Genomic DNA, 24,506 nt, shown 5'->3' on the forward strand with positions numbered 1-24,506 from the left:
TGTTACTGAAGCTAAGACAATATGCTCTCCAAGCACCGAGTTGTTTGGCTTGGTCGAGTAACATCACCTCCCATTACCTTTGTCTAGACCAGCTCATCTTGGTCTGGATCAGGGTTCAGTACTGGTCTGGATCAGGGTTCAGTACTGGTCTGGATCAGGGTTCAGTACTGGTGTGGCATTGATACAACAGAAAACGCCTTATTGGCTAAATGCTTGGTATATGGATATGGATTCTGCCTGTATGGGAATTCACTTTGGATAAAAGCATCTGCTAAATTTATAAAGGTGAATAGAAATGTAAATCCAGATGGGAATATCTGGATCCCTGTGGCTGATGTATCGCCCGTGTGTTGTGTGTTCTGAAGTTCTGTCTGCGGAGCCTGCCATGGTGGACCTGTTCTTGGGGAAGGTTCTGGTGAAGAACAACAAGGACAAAGATGAGTTGGACACGGAGCGTGAGATCATTCTGCGCCTCCAGAATCGCATCCTGATGCTCTTCTTCGGGTCTGGGGAGTGTGAGCGATGCCAGGAGTTCGCTCCGACCCTCAAGGACTTCTTCAAACAGCTGACGGACGAGTTCTACGTGGAGCGTTCCGCCCAACTCGTGCTCCTCTACGTCTCACTGGACCCGTCGGAGGACGAGCAGGAGAAGTTCCTCAAAGAACTGCCCAAACGCTGCCTGTTCCTGCCGTACGAGGACCCCTACAGGAAGTACGTGTTTGTGTTTCTCTGTTTGATTTTGCTCACAACACTGGGAGAGGCACATAGAGCACTGGTAGGCAAACCCTCCTCTTTCGCAAACTAGCATTTTTTTGTATTTAATTGAGGCTGGAAGCAGAAATCTTGTTCTGTCGCAATTCCTGAAGAGGAGGGTTACCTGCCTGTGTACCAGCAGTGTACTGTCTGAGTGAGAGAGCACTCTGCAGTTCTGTCTTTAATACTATTATGCTCAACACTTTTGTGGTATGTTATATTTATTTACACATAAAATAAATTCATAGGTCCACCAGAACTAAACATTCTGTGGTCTGTTGTAGAGTCCATAGCTTTCTCTACGCTGCCAGAGCACTGGCGTTAGTTTCGTGTTTACATAGGATCTCTGAACGCGTAGGTTTCATGTTTATCTGTCTGCCTGGAGGGTCTTTTTTATCTTTCTTTTTAGCAGTATGAATACTTGACTTCAGTTCAGATTTTTACAAAAGTAATTTCCTCTTGCATAAGTTAGGACATGAACAGAAAGGAAGTGTGTGAGTGTGTGTGTCTGTGTGAGTGTGAGCATGTGTGTGTGTGTGTGTGTGTGTGTGTGTGTGTATGTGTATGTGTATGTGTATGTGTATGTGTGTGTGTGCATGTGTGTGTGTGTGTGTGTATCCCTACCTCTGAGTGACTGAGTATATATTCTAACACACGTCTCTGTGTGCGGTTTGGTCTTAGAGAGCTGGAGGTGATGTTTCAGGTGGAGGAGATTCCGACCGTGGTGGTTTTGCGTCCTGACTGCTCCGTCCTCTCTCCGAACGCCGTGGCCGAGATCTGCGCCCTCGGGCCCGACTGCTACCGGAACTGGCAGGAAGGGGCGGAGCTCATCGACAGGAACTTCATGATGAACGAAGAATTCGACGACGGCAAGATGCGAAGCGTGACAGACCCCATTCGCCGTCTCAAGTACAAGGTGGACGACAAGAAAAAGAAGAAGAAAAAGAAAAAAAAGAGAGGGTGGATGGGAGGAGGAGGAGGAGGAGGAGGAGAGGGTGATGAAGAAGAGGAGGAGGAAGACGAGGGTGAGGAAGAGGGCGGGGGAAACGGAGGGCCGTGGGGATGAGTCGGCGACTGTTATCGTACGAGCGACGTCGTGCGTTGAAAGCTCGTGGGTCAGACCCAGCTCTGTTCTGAGGTGCTCAGGATGACTGTAGTTAACATGATGGTAATGCTACCACAATGCTTCGCGTCTATAGAGAGAATTAATAGTACAAAGGAAGCTCTTCACGATGCCTGCACTGCACTGAAATGGACTAATGGTGAATGCACCAAAGCGATTTCTAACCGCATCCAAGCCAGTGAGAGGGTACAGTATGATACAGTATGACCTTTAGCGAAGCAGAAACTGTTTTATGCTGTTTGAGAGAGGAGTTTTCAGTATCCTAATTACAGTGGGTCTGACGTCTAGAGACCCTGCGTGCTCCTCATCGTTTATGAATCGTTTCTCGTGATTAGACTGGAAGTGGAAACAACATTTGTCGGATTGGGGCTGCTTCTCTGAGACAGTAACGAAACACAGTGTGTGAGGCTGTGTGTCTGAATGTGCTTCTAAACTCTCTGAAAACTTCCATTAGACAGTCAGTGCACCACGTCAGGATTTGAAACTGTATTTGAACACAGCATACATGGTTGAATGATACCCATCTTAAGTTCTGGACACAATTCTCACAGAGCTTGTGTAACAGTACTGTAGATCAGTACCCCCCCCCCCCCCCCCCCCCCCGCACACACTCACACACACGCGCACACAGACACACGCGCACACACACACACACACACACACACACTGCACGGTTTTAACTGATTCCAAATAAAAGTATACACACATGCTCACACACACACACTAAAACTTATATATATATATATATATATATATATATATATATATATATATATATATAACGCTTAGTGTTCCTGAAAGGGGGGGACACAGGTATATAGTATTGATGTATGATGTATTGATGTCTGTTTGTGGTTAGATAAGGTAATTAAACATTTCTTTTTCAAACGACTTTTACATGGCTTCATTGAGACAGGGGGCAGTTTCAGTGAGAATGCGAATGCAAATGCTGGCAGATGGGGTAGTAGGAATGATGAAATTATGAAATGTCTGGGCGCATATACAACAGAACGCGTTAAAACAGCCAAACTGTCGATGTCCACCGGATTTGAACTGGATGTGTACTTGCATTTCCTACTCGATTTGAACTGGAATTTCCACAAGGGCGCGCTTAACTTCCGTGAGTAAACCTGAAACAGAAAGTCTCTGAATTGCGTGTACATGACTGTGGGACGGAGCTAAAACTGTAAGGTAAAGGTAAGCAAGATAAAAGATTTACTTTTATGTTTTGCCGCGGAGTTTTTCTTCGACATCATTAGGCCAGTTAGAAAAGATGTACGTTATTTTTTTTGATGGGCTAATATGATACGTGAATGACAGATAGTACGCGTATAGTTTCGACGAGCGCGTCGATTTCACTCTAAAGTTATTGCCAATTTTAATTTTTGCTGCAAACAAGACAGCACTTTGTGTCTCTGCAACCTGGAAACAAGTACAAATTTTAAGACTGTCGTAGATTCGGCCACTTTTTTGAAGAGGAAATATCAAGTTGTGCAATTTGGTGTTTAGGTAGAGCTCTCGCGCATGGCTGATATTACAGTTTTTACATGGTATCTGAATGTTTTCAGGAAATGAAAACGAGTAAACAGAAGGGTATGTCTTAAAAAGAGTCTCACAGTGTTAATAAATGAGTTCTCAGTTTGACGTTCTTTGTTTTCTCCAACTCAACACACGTTTACATAAGATAAAACTGTGCTAAATGTCACCATCTAGTGGCTATTATGATCAGGGTTCGATTTACGGGGGGGATTGGGGGGGTCTGCCCCCCCTAATTAAGACTTGGACCCTAAGACTTGGACCCTAAAAGAGGTAAAAACAACAGTTCAATCGCAATTATAGGGGGGTCGAAATATTTATATATCCTATGCTATATAGCCCTGGAGTAAAACCCCTCCATTGTATAATTCGTACTCTGATTATGAATATAACTAATCAGAGATATTCTGTGCTTAACACATTGTATACAATTTATTCTGGGTACATGTATCAGTTTTGAACAATAATTTTCTTAACTTTCACTCACGCAAATCTGTACAGAAGGTTTGGTTCCATTCGTGACTCTATGGCACCATTACATCATTCTGATCGCGTTCTTTCTGTGTCTTTATTACTGTGCATTAGTATCATGGCATTGGTATGGCACATTAATAAGACACATTACTTATGCATTTAAACATTTGAATGCTTATTGGTCAGAATCACAGCACCGAAACAATGAAACTGAAGTTCGTTTGCATAGACAAGTTAGCGACCTATTTCTTCTCATCTTAACTTACTGGTCTGACTGGACGGGCGGCAGTGCTTTCGCCCGTCCCACCGGCGTGACGTAACACGTCGTTTTTAGCATTCGATCAGCCCAAACCTTAGTGTGTCTAAAAGTGCTGGTATACAGCAGGCCTCTGAGTTGTCTGGGGCCAATTTCACAAAAGGAAAAAAAAAATCAAGACAGAGTCATTGCATCACACAGCGAGTGGTCCCTGAGTCCAAAAAGGCTCGTGTGTGACATTTCAAGGAATAACTCATATTCAAAATATCCATACAGTAATCCTTTAACAACTGTATTTCTTTGTCAGAGGCTGTTTTATTCGTTCCATAACCTCATCATACCTCATCGTCTCCAGTTACCTAGCAACCCTAAATGGACACCATCCCCAAAGTTCTCCTGGACCACCTGGAGGAGCTGGTCAAAGCTGATCTGAAGAGCTTTAAGTGGCACCTGACTGATGGAGTCCTCCACGGCATTGCCCACATTCCGAGGGGCAAACTGGAGAACTGTGATGCTCAGGACACTGTGGATAAGATGAAGCAGTACTACGGCGCAGAGGATGCTGGGAAAATTGCTGTGCGTGTTTTGAGAGAGATGAAAGAGAACAATCTGGCTGGGAAATTGCAGAGTAAACTGACTGAAAGTAAGACAACAATCATTCATTAAATTAGCTATTTTGCCAAGGTTCCATAAAAAAAGGTTCTGTGTCATGATCAGGAATTGTAGTTTTTTTTTGTTTTTTTTTTAAATATTTGCGTCATCATATATGTCTCTCCTTCTCAACTTTCTCCTGAACCTCTCGCTCTCTCTCTCTCTCTCTCTCTCTCTCTCTCTCTCTCTCTCTGTCTCTCTCTCTGTCTGTGTCTCTCTCTCTCTCTCTCTCTCTCTCTCTGTCTCTCTGTCTGTCTGTCTCTCTCTCTCTTTCTCTCTCTCTCTCTGTAAGTGGGAGTAAAGTTTGAAGATGATGCTGGAGCTCCATCCTCTACCCCACCTCAGGCTGCCTCTACCCAAGGTCCTCAGGGGTCCACCCAAGGTCCTCAGGGGTCCACCCAAGGTCCTCAGGTGTCTATCCGAGCTGAAACAGGAGGCAGTGTGAGGGCTCCTGTGATCCACGGTGGAGTTTTTCATGGAGATGTCACTTTTAATTAATAGTAAATCTTCCCACCAGTAGTGAGTGCTTTATGGAATCACACCTATTTATTGGAACAGGGGGGAGCCAGTGTTCTCAAAATGTTCCGCACATTCCACAGACATGAAGCGCCTCACATAAAGTGCGCTAAAAACACATGTCCAATGACCTTTTACTATGTATACAAAATATTCAACGTGAAATATTTTGACAGAGTTTTTTAAGAATTATAAAACCAAAATATGGACCCCCTTTTAAATTTTCTATATGAACTTTCTGTTTTGTCAGACCTGTAGTGCCAAGTGAATGGCATTAGTCAAACTGCTGTAGAACAGTCATTGAATATACATTAATAGTAATGTATATTCGAACTCAGGGAGAGAGAAGTGTTCTTACTATCACTGTGAAAGGAGTTACAGACTGTATTAAACTTCCACTGTCCCTGTGAGAGAAGGTACAGACTCAATTAAACCTCCACTGTCACTGTATGAGGAGGTGCAGACTGTATTAAACCTCCACAGACGTTTTGGTTTTGAGATTCTGCTGGCATTCCAATTGTGCTGTTTATACCACTATTACGGGAATCGTAAGCAACTGTTTCTATGCACTGCAGTGACCTCAGGGGTGTGTAGATACCCCAATTTCATATGACCAGTTTTTGAATGCTGCATTTTGGCAACTTCATCTGTTTTCATTTTGATATAAAAAGAGTAACTTTCTCTCAAAATGTTTCTGTCTTGCTCCTCTTTGTACTAGACTGAACTGTGTAAGGGTTACAGATTTAAATACAAACACACATACGCACACACACACACACACACACACACGCACACGCACACACAGAAAGAAAGAGATTGAGATTGGGATCATACAATGTTGTAGAAAAAGAATGGATTGTGCAAAAAAGCATTATTATAGTTATTATTATTATTATTATTATAATAGTTATTATTATCATCATTATTACTATAGTTATTATTATTATCATCATTATTACTATAGTTATTATTATTATTATTATTATTATTGCTAGTAGCAGTAGTAGTAGTAGTAGTAGTAGTATTCTTGTTGTTGTTAATGATGTTAAAAAGAAGAAGAAGAATTCGTCTTACACTATTCCAAAATCTACAAAACGTCACAACTAATATCTCAGTATCATTCCAGACGTGGTAAGTTTGAGACTGTGAGCATCTCTGTTTATTCAGTTGTTTATTTATTTAGTTATTTGTTTTTTTTAACAGTGAGTAGGTGCAGACATGACCATCCCGCATCCGGTTGTGTCAGTGGAATACAGTGTTTACATACTCTGCACCCTTAGCAGGCTTTTACAGGCATGAGAATCTTTTTGGTTTTTGTTAAATAAATTCACTTTTTAAATGGTACTTGTATATCACATTTCTGAGAATTGCAGCTGTAATTGCTTCTGTGTCCATTTCACAGAGAGACTTATACAGAGTGACTCACAAGAAGTGCCCTCAAAGTGAACAGAAGCCTATAGCATGCTGCAATAAAACATGCACACACACATACACACACACACGCATGCACACACATACACGCACACACACACACACACACACACACACAAATCATACGTATATAAAAATGTCTTTATGACACAGTACAGAATTCAGTTTAACACTCATCAAGCACATTAAACTGTTCTGCATGATTACGCATTCATTCACAGTGCTAATTCATTCAGTGCTAGCATGGTCAGTCCATTCATTCATTCACAGTGCTAGCATGGTCAGTCCATTCATTCATTCACAGCGCTAGCATGGTTAGTCCATTCATTCATTCACAGCACTAGCATGGTCAGTCCTTTCATTCATTCACAGTGCTAGCATGGTCAGTCCATTAATTCATTCACAGTGCTAGCATGGTCAGTCCATTCATTCATTCACAGTGCTAGTCTGTTCTTCCTATGGATGGCCATTTGTCCCATAGACAGCATTCTTTGTGTATAACCTGACTCATGTACATACATCTGTGTGTGTGTGTGTGTGTGTGTGTGTGTGTGTGAGCATGGGAGAAAGAGTGAGTGAGAGAGAGAGAGAGAATCACATCTTACTTTTGGATTTAGTGAACTATTCTACCTGGCACAGAGACACAGAGGAATTCCAGTTCATCCAAAACCCTGCATAGAGGGGCTCAGTGAATGTGGAGTGGAAGGTGTGTAAGTGTGTGAGCCTGTTTGTGCCGGAGGAGATGCTGTAGAAGGCCAGAGACCCAGCTGACCAGTCCAGATACACTGCGACTCTGCGGGAGTGGTTGAGATGAGCGGGAATTTGAGTGTCCTTATTACTGTGCCTTGCGGTGTAATTTTTATTGGAGCACTCCAGACTCCAAGACTTGTCATTGTATCCAAGTACAGTATTAAAACAACCAGCCTTATATGTGACACCAATAATAACACCACCGCTCCACTCAGCCTCCCAGTAACAGCGTCCAGTCAGGCCTTCTCTGCACAAGGCTTGGTAGATACTCTTAAATCTCTCTGGGTGATCAGGATACTGTCTTTCCACATCCCCCCATGTCGCCTTTCTGTTCCCCTCAGACAGAGAGAGGTGTGTGTTTGCTGTGTTGGGGTCCAGTGTGAGATCACAGGCATCTACAAAGGAGAGGAGAGATTAGAGCAGATACTTTTCAAATACCACTATGTATAAGAGAGAGAGACAGAGAGAATGAAAGAGAGAGAGTGAGTATGCCACTTTTCAAAAGTTGATGTTAGATTAATTTATAAGTTGAAATAGAATTCACTCTTGATTATAACGTACTGTATCTTCACACTGCCTCCATTTCTACCTCTTGGTTTTCTGGCCAATCAACACTTAGCTCCTGAATCACCGCACTACCAGTTCATCATGTCATTATTATGTACACGTATACCCTGCCGTATATATACTTCTGTTTCTCCATCAGTCTCTTGCAAAGTCTCTCACACATGGGAGAACTAAGCCACTTTGTTCCAGTTTAGCTTTGGTCCTGTTAGGACACATTTTCCTTGTTAGTCCCCTTAATTCCCTTTAGCGCGCCTAGGTCCTTTTTAGCCTCCGTAGCTCCGTGTTGGCCTCCATAGCTCCTGTTGGCCTCCCTTGCTCCCGTTAGCCTCACTGCTCCTGTTAGCTTCCCCTGACCATAGACTATTTACTGATTCTGACTCTTAGTCTGCCCCTCGTAACCTGTTTATCGTGCACTAAACTCTGCTTGGTCTTGACTTTCTATTTGGATTGCATTCTGAATTACACTTTGCATCCAGTCTCTCTGAGGTCATGACACTGACACATGAGTGAAATTTTTCTCCAGTGGCGGAGCCAGAAGGGTGGCACTGGACACCCCTGATATCTGATTGGCCACCCCGGGTGCCACCCTAAAATTTCATTCGCTATCACTGGCAGTTTCATTTCACCTCTTGTTGAAAGAAGCATTTATTTTGACAACCGGCAGCACTTTTCACACGAGCAGCTGACAGAAGTATGGCAGCGAAAACACCATTTTGAAGTAAGTTTTATGGTTTAGCATCGGGTTTAGCTTTCCTGAACGATTTTTACGAAAGTTGAGTTGCTGTGTATATGCATATTGACAATGTGGCTCCATTACAGACAGATAATCAGATAAGAGAGATCGGTTCCCAATTTAGCCTATTATTATGTTTACACCTGTGCTAGTAATACACACCACGCATATACCGTGCAGTGTCGTAAGTTACAGTGTACAAGTGTTTAGCTAACGTGGGGTAACTAGTACGATTATCACTTATACCTCTGATCAGCAATCATAGGATTCATTCATGCTCCTTAAGTGCCAGGTTAGGGAAACACACAAATTTTCTAGCATGGTCTATAGACCACCTGAAGTAGCCTTGGCCACCCCCTAAGAAAACTGGCTCTCAGACTAGGTGCAAAAAGTGATAGTTGGTGAGCATAGCAAACTGAGCTTAGCCATCCCTGGACACAGTGATATTACACCTCTGGAAATACTGAAGAATGACACAAAGCCTAAACTTCACTCTTCACCAAATTTCACTGTAAAGATGATCGAAAACTTCTTCCCTATGATGTCACTGGGAGAATTCCTAGAGCAGCCCTTGCATGCTGCAAATGCCATGAATATTCACCCAACAGAGGACAGTGTAAATTCACATTAAGAAATGGTAAGTGCTTCTTGACCAATCTTCCGATCAATTTTTCCGATCAATAGGCACTGACATTTTTTTAAGCCCGGTTTGATCCTTCGTATTCCCCCATGTTCCAAACTGTGGAGAAAAGAGGTAAAAAAAAAAAAAAAAGAAGCACAAATTAATGCAAACTGTCCACCTCCACCCTCTCCTTTAAATTTGCGAATGAAAATAAATTTAAACGTTGACAGGCATATTCACATACTTCAGTTTCTCCAATTTGCAGTGTGGATCTTCAAGTTTAGCAGAGAGCAGCTTCACCCCTGAGTCTCCTGGGTGATTATAGCTGAGATCCAGCTCTCTCAGGTGTGAGGTTTTTGCACTCAGAGCTGAAGCCAGCGAAGAACAGCCTTCTTCTGTCACAGAACAACCAGACAGTCTGAGAGAAAAGCTGAGGGTTAATATTATAGTTATCACAAAAAGACACTTCAGCAGAAATACATTAAAAAATTAGCTTCATGTGTAGTGCTACAATGCATTGTAATAATCGTGTACTACGTGTTCCTTTAACATGTTATTTTATTATGATATACAACGTAATGAAAGATGAAACAGCTCATTTGTTTTATTTTGACTGTCTTTTGTTTCAAGCGTTCAGTCATGACTGACAGCACCGTGGTAATTCAAACTGCTAATGCACACCTCAGTATCTCCACTTTACAGCTTGGATTCTGCAGTCCAGCAGAGAGCCACTCAACTCCTAAATCCTGTAGGTCATTGTCGCTCAGGTCCAGCTCTCTCACATTTGAGGAGTTTGAGCAAAATGCTGATGCCAAGACTTTACAGCTGTATTTACTGAGTTTGCAATTATTCAGTCTGGAGAAGAAAAGTTGGAAATAATGAATTTACAGTGTGACAAGACAGAGAAAGAAAAGGCACTTAAACTAAGGAAAAACATAAGCAAAGGCAATTACATTTTCATTATTAGTTTTCTCTCAACAGAGCGCATTGAACAATGTTATATGAGAAGCAAATGTTATGAATAATTAACATTTAAAAAAGCAACAAGGTTTCAAAACCTGCTCTTACAGTGCTTGTTTTGAGGCCATTATAACCGGTAGCATTCTTCTCACACCTTCATCTGATGGGAGATAAATTTTCAGATCAAACTCGTCAAGCTGCTCCGCTGACATCAGAAGGACATGAGTCATTGCAGAACACTGTGCAGGTGTGAAGGGTTTCTCCTTCTGTCTTGCGTTCATGTAACTCTTAACCTCATCCACCAGAGAGTTGTCATTCAACTCATGCAGACAGTGGAACAGATTCAGGGTTCGCTCTGGAGGGTTCTCTTTCTTGATGTTCTTTTTGATGTACTTGATGGTGTCTTCAAAGCCTTCTACTCGGCATTCTATATCTGGCATGATCTCTTTTAAAAGACTGTGATTGGACTCCAGGGAGATGCCAAGGAGGAAACGAAGAAACAGGTCTAAGTGTCCACTCTTGCTCCACAAGGCCTTGTCCACTGCAGTCTTGTGGAGGTCCAGTATCGTGTGTCTGAACATCCATTTTAATCTTTCGGCAAATGTTTTAATGATCATATTTGTCTTATCAAAATCAAATGAGAGATACACAAAAACCGCAGCAAGAAATTCCTGAATGCTCAGGTGCACAAAGCTGAAAACTTTCTTGTCCAATTTAAAAATCTGTGTGCAAACTCCTGAGCGGCCAGCTTCTTTAATGTCGATGCCACAGTTCTTCAAATCCTTTTCATAGAAGGTCAAATTTCCCTTTCGAAGTTGATGGAATGCCAGCTTGCCTAGCTTTTGCAAATTTAGCTCTTTTTCCGAATCGTATTTCTCACGCTTCTGGTGCGCCTGGTACAGAAGAAAGCGTGTGTACATTTCTGTCAGTGTTCTCGGTGTCTCGGTGTTTTCATCTAGGTCCAGCATCTCCTGAAGCACTGTGGCCGAAATCCAACAGAAAACTGGTATGTGGCACATAATGTGGAGAGTCCTTGACGTCTTAATGTGTGTGATGATTCTGTCAGCTTGATCCTGGTCCTTGAATCTCTTCCTGAAGTATTCCTCTTTTTGAGAATCAGTGAACCCTCGTACCTCTGTCATTTGGTGGATGCACTTGGAGGGAATTTGACAGGCTGCAGCTGGTCTGGATGTTATCCAGATGAACGCAGAGGGTAGGAGCATGCCTCGAATAAGGTTGGTTATGAGCATGTCAACTGAGGATTTCTTTTCGACATCAGATAATCGTTTATTTTTGTGGAAGTTAAGTGAAAGGCGGCTCTCATCCAAACCATCGCATATGACCAGGGTTTTCCAATTATTAATTTTTTTAGGATCCGAAATGTCTTCCAGCTCAGGGTGGAAGTAAGCAAGAAGTTCATGAAGGCTGTACTCATCGTGTCTGACCACGTTTATCTCCCGGAAAGGAAGCACAAATATGAAATCGATGTCCAGATCAGTTTTTCCCTCAGCCCAATCTAGAATAAACTTCTGTACACAGACAGTCTTCCCTACACCAGCGATTCCTATTGTCAGCACAGTTCTGGTTTGCCTGCTTTGGACAAGGTGACATTTGAAGATGTCTTTGAGTGTCACTGGAGTATCATCTGCTGTTGACCTCTTGGATGCTGCTTCAGCCTGTCTCACCTCGTGTTCATTGCTGATCCCGCCTCTACGACCCTTTATGAGGAACATCTCCGCGTAGATTTCTCTTAATGGTTTGTGGTCACCTTCAAGTGGAGTACCTTCGTAAATGTTAGAATACGTCTTCAGCAGACTTGACTTCAGCTTTTCTCTCACCTCACGTTGTTCTGCGTCATTGAGAAAACACAGTGATCATTTATATTTAAAGTGTTTGCACAGAAATCATAGATTAGAAGACGAAAATTAGTCACATGACATGAATCACTGAAGGATCTGAGAAAACAAAAAAAAAAAAAAAAGATGGTGATGAATGGTAACTTTGCTTTTTACACAGTTTTGATCATGTGAAACTCCTCCTTAACAGGAGCTGAAGCTCTAGGATTATATCTTTACATCAGTGGATTTCAATCTCATCCTCAGTGCCCCCTGCCATGCATATTTTTGCTTTAGCTCCGCACAAGCATCACACTTTGCTGTGTGAACGGACAACCGGCAGTGAAAACACAAAATAATACAGGTTTGAATGTAAAGACAGCAAGGCAGCCATTTAAACAGTGCTATTGTAACGTTCACTTTTACCGTGATCTGGAAGTGCTGGAACGCTGATTAAGTCTGGTGGATGAGCTCCCACTGAGGAAACATTTACACTCCGGATAACTTCCTCAACTTTGATTTCATCTGGGAAAGAGGTAGGGAGAAGGAAATGGGTGAGAGAGGAATATGTTGGTTGAAACAATAGCTTAAAACTTATGGAGATATCTAAAAATTCTACTTTCATGTCCTGCTATGCTAAAAGCTACCACTCGGTTCCTGTGATAATCTCCCACGAGCTAAATTTGAGAAGAACATGAATGTGAGGCCCAAAAACTGTGATTTTCAACATTAGGTCAGTTCATCGATTACTGAGAGAACATTCATCCAACCTCCAGTCTGATGTGGGGGGATGGTCTGGTCTGGAGTGGCTGTTCTTTTTTCAACTTGTCCTTCTTCAAAGAGACAGAGAGAGAGAGAGACAGCTCTAAAAGTGGGTATTATCTCAGGCTGTGTCCATTTTGTTCAAGACATTAGAGTCTATGTTCATGGCTATAGCCTACCTGATCTTGACTCTGCAGACTGAGGTAAAAAATCTCTTAGCCTTGGATACTGTTCCAACATGATCTCCTCTTTCAGCAAGTCAATGAATTTCTCACAGATGTCGTCCCCTTTGTCCCTCAGTTTATCCAGTAATTCACTGGACATCTGATCAGTGTTGTGAGGTAGGATTTTAAGCTCCCTGTAGTCATGATCAGTGATGAACTTTTTCTCATGCACATGTTGAAGGACAAAGGCTGTGTCAGTAGACAGGACGTCAATTAAGGTCGTCTTCTTTTCAAGTATTAAGTCCATGGTTCACTGAAAAATGTTGGCCAACCCTAAAACACAAATCAGATGGAGAGAACTGTAGAGTCTATTTCAAAATCAAATTCAAATGAAATTGTACCATATCTCTTAGACTATTCACAGTGTATGACATAGTTAGACATTTATTTCTTATGATACAACATGATCAAAAACTCACCACTAGGAAAGTTTTATGGTGGATTCATTAGGTCGTGCGCGTAGCTCAGTTAATATTTCTGAGGAATCCATGGCACCATTTTCATCAGATCTTGATGTTTTATAAGGTCAATGTTGTTTTCATGCCTGCCTGAGTTAGAAACACATGTCAGTGTTGTTTTCATGCCTTTCTGAGTTAAGAACACCTGTCAATGTTGTTTTCATTGCTGTCTGAGTTAAGAATTTATTTTGAATGAATGATACTTGTGATGTCCCTGCCACTATGATGCATCAAGACCACTGGATAAACTGGACCCAGCGTACCACAAGACAATACATAACATCCTGATTATTTCACTCCGGTGTCAAGAACAATGAGTCGTCTTAAATGTGGAACGCTAGAATCTACGTTTTCAGTGTCAGGGCATGGAAGACATCGCCTTGGCTTCACTTTGCCATGGTTTTGGTCGTGAGTCACTGTCAGGGCACCTCACCAGTACATGTATGTTTGTTGCTTACCTAAGTACCAGGTGTATGGATGTTTGATTGGCTTAGGATTTTTCCCTCCACTCTCGTCGGTATCAGTTGGCAATCCACACTCACAAAGATGCAGTGACTCCCTCATCATGTGCTGTTGGTTGGCTGCTTCTCTAAGAGGCCAACAGGATCTCTTGAAATGCTAGCATCTTGCATCACTGGGTAACATTTGATGAATGAGTTTAGACATTATTACAGTTTACATATGATTGTGTTTATTACGTATTTGCTGCATTCTTATCAATTCATAAGATCACTTACAAGCTTGTATAAAAGTCAGGTTTCACTGAATGTTTGACAGGACATTTTTGACCAGCCCATTCAGAGTTGCCTGCAGCAGTTTCATGATATGCACCGTCTTACTTCATCAGTAATACCTGTGGGTTAAGACTGTAACTGAGGGACTCCATTTCTCAATCATATGTTTGCTGTGCACTTAAGGCATTTATAATACATTTGTAAGAGCTCAACATTCCTGCCCTGTTTCTAATGTCTCATGTCCAAGAGGCCTAAACAAAGCATGAATTCGACAAGCTAAAGGGTCATAATGAACCACTAACTCTCACAGCTTTTCCTACAACATGTTCGATATGAGTGATCTATGCACAGAGCCAGTTCTTGCCATCACGTAAGTTCCACAATGGAAAAGAGATGAAGATGAGGTCAGATACAGAGGACAGACATCCAAAATCATTGTAAATGTAATTGGCACTGGTTAATGTATTTCACATTTATTAATGTAGTTAGCATTTGTTAATGTAATTGGTATTTTCTAATGTAATTGATGTTAATGTAAATGGATGGACTGGCTGTGACAGTGTCATGATACATGTGCGTCGTCCTGCATGTGTTGTGCATGGATGAGCAAACACTAAGCAAATACCAGGCCTTCATCATCAGCTCTGAGCTGTAGAGGCAATTACAAGACAAATGCAAGACCAGCGTCACACAAAGTTCATGACGACTGTGTCAACATGTGCTGTGATGAAGGATGTTGTAAATGTGGGTCAGAGTTACATTACCTGTTCGATCTGTTAAGCCTGGGCCATCTTCGTCACCGTCCTCCGAATAAACAAACAGCCTGATTCTGAACCATCTTCCTTTTTCTCAGAAACGATACTAACGCGATGATGGACAAGACACTGCTTAAGCCAGACAGTGAATAGGAAGTCGGTTATGATGAAAACAGGATGCCGATAGCTCTGCGGTCGAAACCACACAGTGCCAGCATCTCTTCGCAGTCTGAGACTGGTGAGGACACATCTTCTGACTTTCTAAGCTCATTTCTGTTCATTGCTTTCTGCAGATGTTACAGATTTTATGCGGAAGTTAGTTGTGAAAAAAAGAAGGCCACTTTATTCTCGGTGAATGTGTCTGAAAGGGGAAGTTTGGTTTAGGAGCCTCTAGTAGACATTTTAAAACAGTGGGGGGGGGGGGGGGGGGGGGGGGGGGTTAGGGGGGTCAACTTTTTCTTCAGGGCTACATAGGATAGGATAAATAAATGTTGGAACCTCGATCAGAACCTTTCCACTAAATTCAGAGGGTTTATTCAAAAATTTGTAGTATAAAGTAATTATAAAACTGCAAGACCTTTCATTTTTAGAGGCCAGCATGGCGGAGGAAAAGTATTTAAAAACCGCGTTCCAAAATATGTCAAATGTTTTCTGCTATCTGCCTTAGTGATATGTGATGGGGACAACTGGCGGGTTGTTGCTAAGCAACATGACCTGGCCGGGGTGACACACTGGCAGGATAGAGACTGACAAGGAGAGGGTTCTGTAATGGCTTTTGTTTTTTTTTTGTTCATTCCTTTGTTCCTTCTTGTCTTCATTCATCCATCCATCCATCCATCCATTCATTCACTCATACATTCAATCATTCATGTACTGATTTGTAAGTTTCATTAGGTTAGATGTTGATGGTGAAGTAATAAAATATTTTTAATACGTCTGTGATTATGATAAGACTAACGTGTAATAAAGTAGTGAATCAAACAAAATGAATCGAATGTGGTTCAGTAGAAAAACCTTTTTCCCACAATGTGACACTGAGGAAGTGTGATTGCAAAATGTCTAAGCTAAAAACTGTACAGTGCTGGATGGAGGGGCTTTCATGAGTTCTGGCTTGTGCATGGAGTTTCGATCGGCGTTAAATCCCCATTTCGCCGACATGCAGGTCACGAGTCCTTTAAAAGACGCGGTCTTCGTCGTTTTCAAAATTCAAATTAAGCCCTTGCAACATAGTGCTTATGAATGTGAATATTTGTCCAATTTTCTTTGGAACAATAATGCAGAAATAATAATAAAAAAAGCACAATCCTTAGTGTAGAATCCATAGTTTCTGTCTTGTTCATGTATAAATGCTGAATGTACGTATACATATTTGATAGTGCTCTGTATTTATTAGGACTGGAGAGTTTGGGGTTCAGATTCGAAGCAGAGCAGCTTCTCAACGCACCCCCTGAGTGAGACAAGGTGTCACAAACTTAAGGAATTGTTGGATGCATGTGCAGATGAGCTCAGTTTATTAGACCAAAACAGGCTTAACAGAAAACCTGTCAGAACTTAGGGCTTGATGACCAACAGAGACGTCAAGCTAACAACACAGACGTCTGGTACTGACAACATCAACATGTCGGAAATTCCACAAACCGAAACGAGTAAAAGCAGGAGTATTTATACAAACAGAGGGGGAGCAGATTCACTGAACCAGGTGCAACTAATGATTGAACCAATAAGTTGAAGCAAAGAAAACCAGCAAGTATCTACAAACACTACACAGAACTGACCAGCAGAGGGGGTGAGAGAGGGCAAGAGAGAGAGAGAGAGAGAGAGAACCAGGGCATGATGGTAAGCAGATAACACATATACAAATAAACAAATAAACAATAATATAAACATCATCTGATGATACATGGGGCAGATTTGTATTTGTCTCAGTGTAATTATTTCTGTGATGCAGTCCACAATGAGTTGTACAGTATGTTCTGATACCACTGAATGTCACAGAGCAGTACTTATTCAGGATCTTTCTGATGACTTTGCTAAAATATTGTTTCAGAAGGCTTACTTTATCTGGCTGAGAGACATCCAGTCAGACTCTCTCTACACATGATCTGAGGACAGACATCAAATCTCTCTGGATGATCAGGATACGACTGATTCTCACTCACATATGTTGCCTTTCTGTTCCCCTCAGACAGAGAGAGGTGTGTGTGTGCTGTGTTTGGGTCCAGTGTGAGATCACAGGCATCTACAGAGTAGCAACAGGTCAGCAGGTACCGCCTCAGGTTACGTCCCATGAGGGAAAATGATAAAAACAGAACAATTTGAATGAACCGTTTTAGGAGAAAACTGCCATTCCAGAGGAGAAAACTCCCATTCCAGAGACGTATCAAAGTAAGGATTTTGCATCAGCATTACAATGATTAAAACACTTACATTTTCTTGGACCCATTTTGGCTCTTACAGAACCACAGTGGTTAAAACTGCAGGAAAAAAAGACGAGAAAAAATCTTTAACTGAATGAATGGAGGGATGGAAAGAGGGAAAACAATAAATGAATAGATGAACGAGAGATATTATGTGCAGCAATCCGAGTGTTTATTCTTTAGATTAAGATTCAGGGCTGCATGACTGTGCTAGAGTTGTTTCATTGGATTAAATTTAGGGGCATAAGATAAAGATTAAGATTAAAGGACAGGTTTGGTCACAGCCCAAAGCACTGGACAATCAATGGGATTCCTCATCATTATCCTAACAATGCTTCTATTTCCATCTCCTTACCTCAGCTTCACATTACAGCCTGGACTCTCTGCTTGAGCCGTGAGCATTCGGAGTCCCCCCACTCCAGGGTTATTATAGCTCAGATCCAACTCGCTCAGAATACGTGGGGTTTGACTTCAGAGCCGAAGCTAAATATTCACAGCCTACTTCTGTGACAAAACAGCCAGACAACCTAGAGAGAGGGAGCGAGGGAGCGAGAGAGAGAGAAAGAGAGAGAGAGAGAGAGAGAAAGAGAGAGAGAGAGAGAGAGAGAGAGAGAGAAAGAGAGAGAGAGAGAGAGAGAGAGAGAAAGAGAGAGAGAGGGAGCGAGAGAGAGAGAAAGAGAGAGAGAGAGAGAGAGAGAGGGAGCGAGAGAGAGAGAAAGAGAGAGAGAGAGAGAGAGAGAGAGAGAGGGTTTATACTGTATTCCTCCAAGTCACACTCCTAAAGGTGCTCTATATGAAATGTGTTTGGTCATATTTGTATTTATTCACACGATTGATTCTCTTATCTAGAGTAACCTACAAACAAGGCATGCAGGTAATCATCAAAATAAAACAAGCAGCCTAAAACTGACAGACAGTTCCATAGGGATGAGCTCATGACACTGTGGAAGGGCCAGGTGAGAAAATAAATTGTAACAGTCCTATGTAGACAGATGCCGTAATAGCTAGGGCTATATAATCATGCAGATGATACCAGACCTTGTTAATTCTGGATGGTTTAACATCTGTTTTTATGTTTTTAAAGTTTGAACTGAGGAGGAGAAGTTTTGTTCAAGATTAGACATAGTCTACTGAGACAGGTCTGCAGCTGCTTTTGGACAAACCTGAGTATCTTCAGTTGACAAAGTGGACTTCCCAGTCCAGCAGAAAGAAGCCTCACTCCTTCATCTTGAATGTCATTGTCACTGAGGTCCAGCATTTGAAGTAGTGAGGTGGTGGAGCTGATGAGGGATCCCAGTGCCTCGCAGCTCTGCGCAGTGAGGTCACAAGAGTTCAACCTGTTCAACACATTGGAATATCAGAACAACAACAACAACAACAAAAAAATACATATATATGTGTGTGTGTGTGCATACACACACACACACACACACACACACACACACACACACACATATATATGCATATATATATATAAATTACTTACAAAGCTTGATTTGTATACTTCACTACTGGTAGTAGTCTCTTTAGGCCTTTGTCTGATGGCTTGTAATTCTTCAGTTCAAATTTTTCTTGAGTTTCTTCAGATGTCAACAGCACAAAAACCAAGGCTGACCAGTGTGTGGGTGAGAGTTCCTCCATGGAAAGCCGACCAGATCGGAGGAAACTTTTCACCTCATCTACAAGAGAGCTATCTCTCAGTTCACTCAGACAGTAGAAGAGGTTGATGTTTCTTTCTGGAGATACGTCCTCACGAATTTTCTTTTTGATGTATGCAACCGTTTTTATGCTGTTGGCTCATTTTTCCTCTTCGTTTGTGGAAGAAGCTCCTCCAGTCGTTTCTGATTGCATTCCACAGAAAGGCCGAGGAGGAAACGGAGGAAAAGGTCCAGGTGTCCGGTCTGGCTCTGTAAGGCTTTTTCCATAACAGTCTTGTGCAGATCAAATGTGGTGGTGTTGAAACAACCATTTGAGTTTTCCCGAAACACTTTGGTGGACTGGATTTCTCCGATGGTTTCTGTGCGAGTAAATCACATACACCGCAGCAAGAAACTCCTGAATGCTCAGGTGGACAAAACTAAAAAACTTGCACCCCAGGGATTCTCTTTCTTTTGAAAAAATCTCCGTGCACAATCCAGAATATGTAGACACCTCACTCACATCGATGCCACAAGCTCTTAAGTCCTCTTCACGAAATATTACGTTCCCTTTCTCTAGCTGTAGAAATGCCAGTCTTGCAAGCTTTAGCACAATGTTGTCATTTTTATGGTATTTCTTGCTTGTTTGATTTGTCTGGAAATGCAGAAAACGCGTGTACATGCCTGTTAGAGTGGTGGGTGAACTGTCATCCACTTCCTAGATCGCTGATTGAAGCACAGTCGCTGATATCAAACAGAAAACTGGGATGTGACACATAATGTAGAGGCTTCTTGACATTCTGATGTGTGATATTATTTTGCTGGCTAGATTTTTATCAGCGATTTTCCTCCGAAAGTACTCCTCCTTTTGTTGATTGTTGAAGCCTCGTATTTCTGTCACTCTGTGAAAATGCTCACAAGGGATGCGGTTTGCTGCAGAGGGGCGAGAGGTAACCCAAATCAGGGCAGAGGGAAGCATTTCTCCACTAATAAGGTTTGTGATCAGTGTGTCCAGAGATGTATGTTTGAGAACATCGTTGACGGTTGCATTAATTTTGAAGTTCAGAGACATTTGACTTTCATCAAGTCCATCAAAGACAAACAGCACTTTGCTTTTTTCAAACGAAAGAGATTCCACATACTTCGTGTTGGGGAAAGAGCTCATGAAGGAGGCTTGCGAGGCTGAAATCACTGTTTTTGATCAAATTCAACTTTCGGAAAGGAAGTGGAAAAATGAAATCGATGTCTTGATTCGCCTTTCCTTCTGCCCAGTCCAGAATGAATTTACTCACAGAGACAGTTTTTCCAACCCCTGCGATCCCCAAAGTCAGCACTCTTCGGATGGGTTTCTTTCCGTGAGCATGCTCTTTGAACAGGTCGCTGATTTTGATTGGAGTCTCCTGTGCTTCATGTCTCCTGGCTGATATATCAAGCTGAATAACCTCGTGATCGTTGCAGATGATTCCGCCGCATCCTTCCATCAAATAGAGTTCGGTATACGTGTAATTTAAATACACTGATTCGCTTGTCATTGAAAAACCCTCGTGGATGCTCTCATTACGCAGACGCAGGGTGCGTTTCAGTTCTCCTTGTATCCAGCGTTTCTTAGCAGCTTCGAAGATGACAAAACCAAAGAAAAAAACAGAAACATGCATTAAGGAAATTTAATTATTGGTCAACGGTGAAACATTCGGCTGTCTCTGTCTAAATGACCGGTGCGACTGAAACAACCATCTAATGAGATAAAAGCAGCAAAATGAAATCAAAAATAGCCCATATATAAAAAATGTAACTGATATTTTACCTGGATCTAAATCTGTGGGAAGAGCCTGCAGACTGAGACGCTGCTGCCAACACTGAGAAAGAAAGAAAGAAAGAAAGAAAGAAAGAAAGAACGAAAGAAAGAAAGAAAGAAAGAAAGAAAGAAAGAAAGGGGAAAAGAGTCTCAGTTTGCAAAAAAACAAGAAAAAAGACCCAAATATGTGCCTTGGACAATTTCTCTCTCAGATTCTAAAAAAAATATATATACATATGTTTTTAATACCCGTTTGCCTGTCATTTTTTAACATCTCAGCGAGGTTATTCTGCTCCATCTTTCGGGTTTTAATTTTTATGGTATTACCGCGTGCCAATATCATACACTTCACATATCCATTTCATTATTTCTCACAAGCAGAATATGAATATATATGAGGACAGGGCTCGTTTTACAACCTTCTCTGAGTTTACTCTCTAACTTGTCAGCCAAGTTTTTCTGCTCCATCTTCCTCAGGATGAGCAGTGTGATCTCCACAGCACCTCTAGGTTTGTATCTCTCCACCATCTTATCCACTGTGTCCTGTACATCAGCAGTCTCCAGCTCAGCCTTCAGGATGTGAGAGAAGCCTTCCAGCACATTCTGTGTAGACAGGTGCCACTTAAACCTCTTCAGTTGTTTTCTCTCCAGCTCCTCAAGAGTTACCAGCAGGATCTCTGACGCAGTTGGCATCTTGCATCAGCTGGCAGCACCTATTAAATGAGATAAGATGTTATTACACACTACTTATGTAAAATTATTACATGTAAGATACTGTTATATGTTTGTACTGTTTGCAAACTGTGTTATTATTATAACATGGCTTGCAAACAGAGCAAGATGACTATTTCCTTTACATCCAGAACAATAGTAAATACAGAGATCTTTTATTTTGGAACCATCATTTGTATATATCTATATCTGTATCTCTCTCTCTCTCCCTATAAAAAAAAATATATATATATACATATATATATATATATATATATAGAGAGAGAGAGAGAGAGAGAGAGAGAGAGAGAGAAAGAGAGATCTGTATTTACTGTTGTTTTGGATGTAAAGGAAATAATCATCTTTCTCTGTTTCACTTTCACAGCATGCAGAGAACAGCAGAGTACCACCTGAATAGCAGAGCACCTTGCACAGAGGAAACGAGCCTGTCTGCTCTGGTGAATAAGCCCCGCTTTGTGGTGTATGTGCCTGTCTGCTCTGGTGAATAAGCCCCGCTTTGTGGTGTATGTGCCTGTCTGCTCTGGTGTCTGTGATGCTTTACTGACTTCCTCCTTTTTGTCCGTCCTGCTAAAGCCAATGCAAATGGTGATGAGGAATGTATATTGGTAAGACATAATGTTTAATGTTTCTTTACCATTATCATAAAACAGTATGAGGGCTTAAAATGACACCTACACTAGGTGTCTTTACATGAACCTTTCAGGTTCTTTTTTGTCATGAAGTGAATGGCAAATGCAACAAAGAGAACAGCATTATTTTCCCACTGTGACGTAAAGACTGGTCACCGGGGTGAATTTAATTCAACGGATGTGAGCACGTCTTTAAATTCAGTTTCAAATGCAGTGAAGAATTTATTTCTGTCAGAAAATAAAGCCCCCCCCCCCCACCCCAAAATAAACAAAAACAAACCAAAAACAAAGAAAGAAAAACTTATTGTCTGTGAGGATTCTAATATTAGTTATTATTAGTTAGCTAATATTGGTATTAATTGTTAGTGCACATTTGTATTAGCTATGGGTTAATATCGGTATTAGTTATTAGTTAATATTAGTATTAGTTATAAATTAATTAGGTATTAGTACATAACAAATGGACTGATATGACAGATAAGGCATTTGAATGGGAAGCAAGGCCTAAAAATATGTGCATTCTAAATGTACTAAATAGCAATTGTGCACTTAATGGTTGCAGACCTACAGCCCTACAGAACGAATTAAATGTCTGAATACCTCTTCTCCTGTAGGACTTCTCAGTTCTTCATCCTTCAAGCTTTTCATTCATCCTCTCCAGAGGGAAAAAGTAGGGGATAATATATCTTCAGTAACAACTAAATGACACAAAAACTGTGAGGGAGAGTCAGACAGAAAAACCAAACAGCGAAGCACATATACACAATGTATATACATATATATATATATATATGTGCCCACACTCACATATGCTGGGAACTCAACAGGAAGAGAGAGGGTGCAAAGTGTAACCCACATCTGAACCTCTTTGTTGAAACTGTATGTGCATGTGCATGTATGAGCGCATGTGTGTATGCGTGTGTGTGTGTGTGTGTGTGTGTGTTTGTGTTCGCGCGTGCATGTGTGTGTGTTTGTGTGTGTATGTGAGCGCGTGTGGCTATGTGTGTGTGTGTGTCCGTATGTGCGTGCGCGTGTATGTATATACAGCTGTATGTATGTGCGCGTGTGTGTGTGTGTGTGTGTGTGTGTGTGTGTATGTATGTATGTGTATGTGTGCTTGTGTGTGTGTGTGTGTGTGTGTGTGTGCAGTAGAGGACTGCACTGGGATTGGACCCAACACAAACCGGGCGGCAGGTGGGAGCGGTCGGTCAGAAAATAAACTGCGCGTCCCAGGATTCCTGCGTCTCCTTCGTTAAGTTCATTTACGTTGTTATTTATTAGTGCTATTTAGGCCGCTCACATGTCTCTTGTTGCTATTTCTTAATTAAATAAACCGATGTGGTGACGTCTGTGTTGTATGAATTGGCAGAATGGCAAAACTGAACTGAACTTGTCGCGCATGCGCTAACCCATCACAGCTACAGTGAACGGTGTGCCACGACTACATGTACAGCAAAACGTAACAGCCCCCTCAAACAGCACAGTAGAAAAAATGTAGCAGGTAGGCCTATGGAAGAAATGAGCAATCTCTAAATTATCCTTACTGTTTTTTCCCAAGTCGATATGACCAAAATAAGCCTATTTAAAGGTTATTCGGGGCTAGCGTAAAACGCACGTAATCGCTAATTGTTTCTAACAAAAAAAAATTGTTTTCACAATCATACATCCTGACTGTTTTTCTCTTTGTAAATATATCCAGACATGTGTAGTCGTTGCAGCTGCAGATGTGAATATCATAGAAGAGTAGACCTTGGCGGAGGCTGTTGGCCCTTCTAGTTTTGTTATTTCTAATATTGTGGTATTTGCAAAAGTGGTGATTTGGTGGGCTTTAGCCTAACAGTAATGATGTTTTCTGTTAAAAGCTGAAAGATTCTTATTTATTTCCTGTTGATGTTATTTGTTATCAGATGAATAAAAACAATGTGGAAAAAAAATCAATGGATCTCTATTGTGCGGGCATGAATGGTCAGAATGTTTGCAGGAGCAGGTGGGAGTGAAACACACACACATTACAGGAGCAGGTGGGAGTGAAACACACACACATTACAGGAGCAGGTGGGAGTGTAACACACACACATTGTGGGAGCAGGTGGGAGTGGAACACACACACATTACAGGAGCAGGTGGGAGTGGAACAGACACACACATTACAGGAG

General features: G+C 41.6%; 2 protein-coding genes and 1 pseudogene across 2 annotated transcripts; 2 read left to right on the top strand and 1 right to left on the bottom strand.

Moving 5' to 3' along the window:
• Positions 1 to 385: 385 nt before the first annotated feature.
• Positions 386 to 1,819, top strand: nxnl1 (nucleoredoxin like 1). The gene is made up of 2 exons (XM_030780370.1): positions 386 to 711; positions 1,435 to 1,819. The coding sequence occupies exons 1-2, from the start codon at positions 386 to 388 to the stop codon at positions 1,817 to 1,819; spliced, it is 711 nt and encodes a 236-aa protein (XP_030636230.1).
• A 1,225-nt stretch (positions 1,820 to 3,044) lies between these two features.
• LOC115817615 (NACHT, LRR and PYD domains-containing protein 6) lies at positions 3,045 to 5,475 on the top strand. The gene is made up of 3 exons (XM_030780944.1): positions 3,045 to 3,073; positions 4,498 to 4,785; positions 5,086 to 5,475. Exons 2-3 carry the CDS (start codon positions 4,515 to 4,517, stop codon positions 5,289 to 5,291), a joined length of 477 nt encoding a protein of 158 aa, XP_030636804.1. The 5' UTR covers positions 3,045 to 3,073; positions 4,498 to 4,514; the 3' UTR covers positions 5,292 to 5,475.
• A 1,886-nt stretch (positions 5,476 to 7,361) lies between these two features.
• LOC115817126 (uncharacterized) lies at positions 7,362 to 21,682 on the bottom strand (annotated as a pseudogene).
• Between the last annotated feature and the right edge of the window lie 2,824 nt (positions 21,683 to 24,506).

Source organism: Chanos chanos, chromosome 7 (genome assembly GCF_902362185.1).
Source record: "Chanos chanos chromosome 7, fChaCha1.1, whole genome shotgun sequence".
Classification (NCBI taxonomy): domain Eukaryota; kingdom Metazoa; phylum Chordata; class Actinopteri; order Gonorynchiformes; family Chanidae; genus Chanos; species Chanos chanos.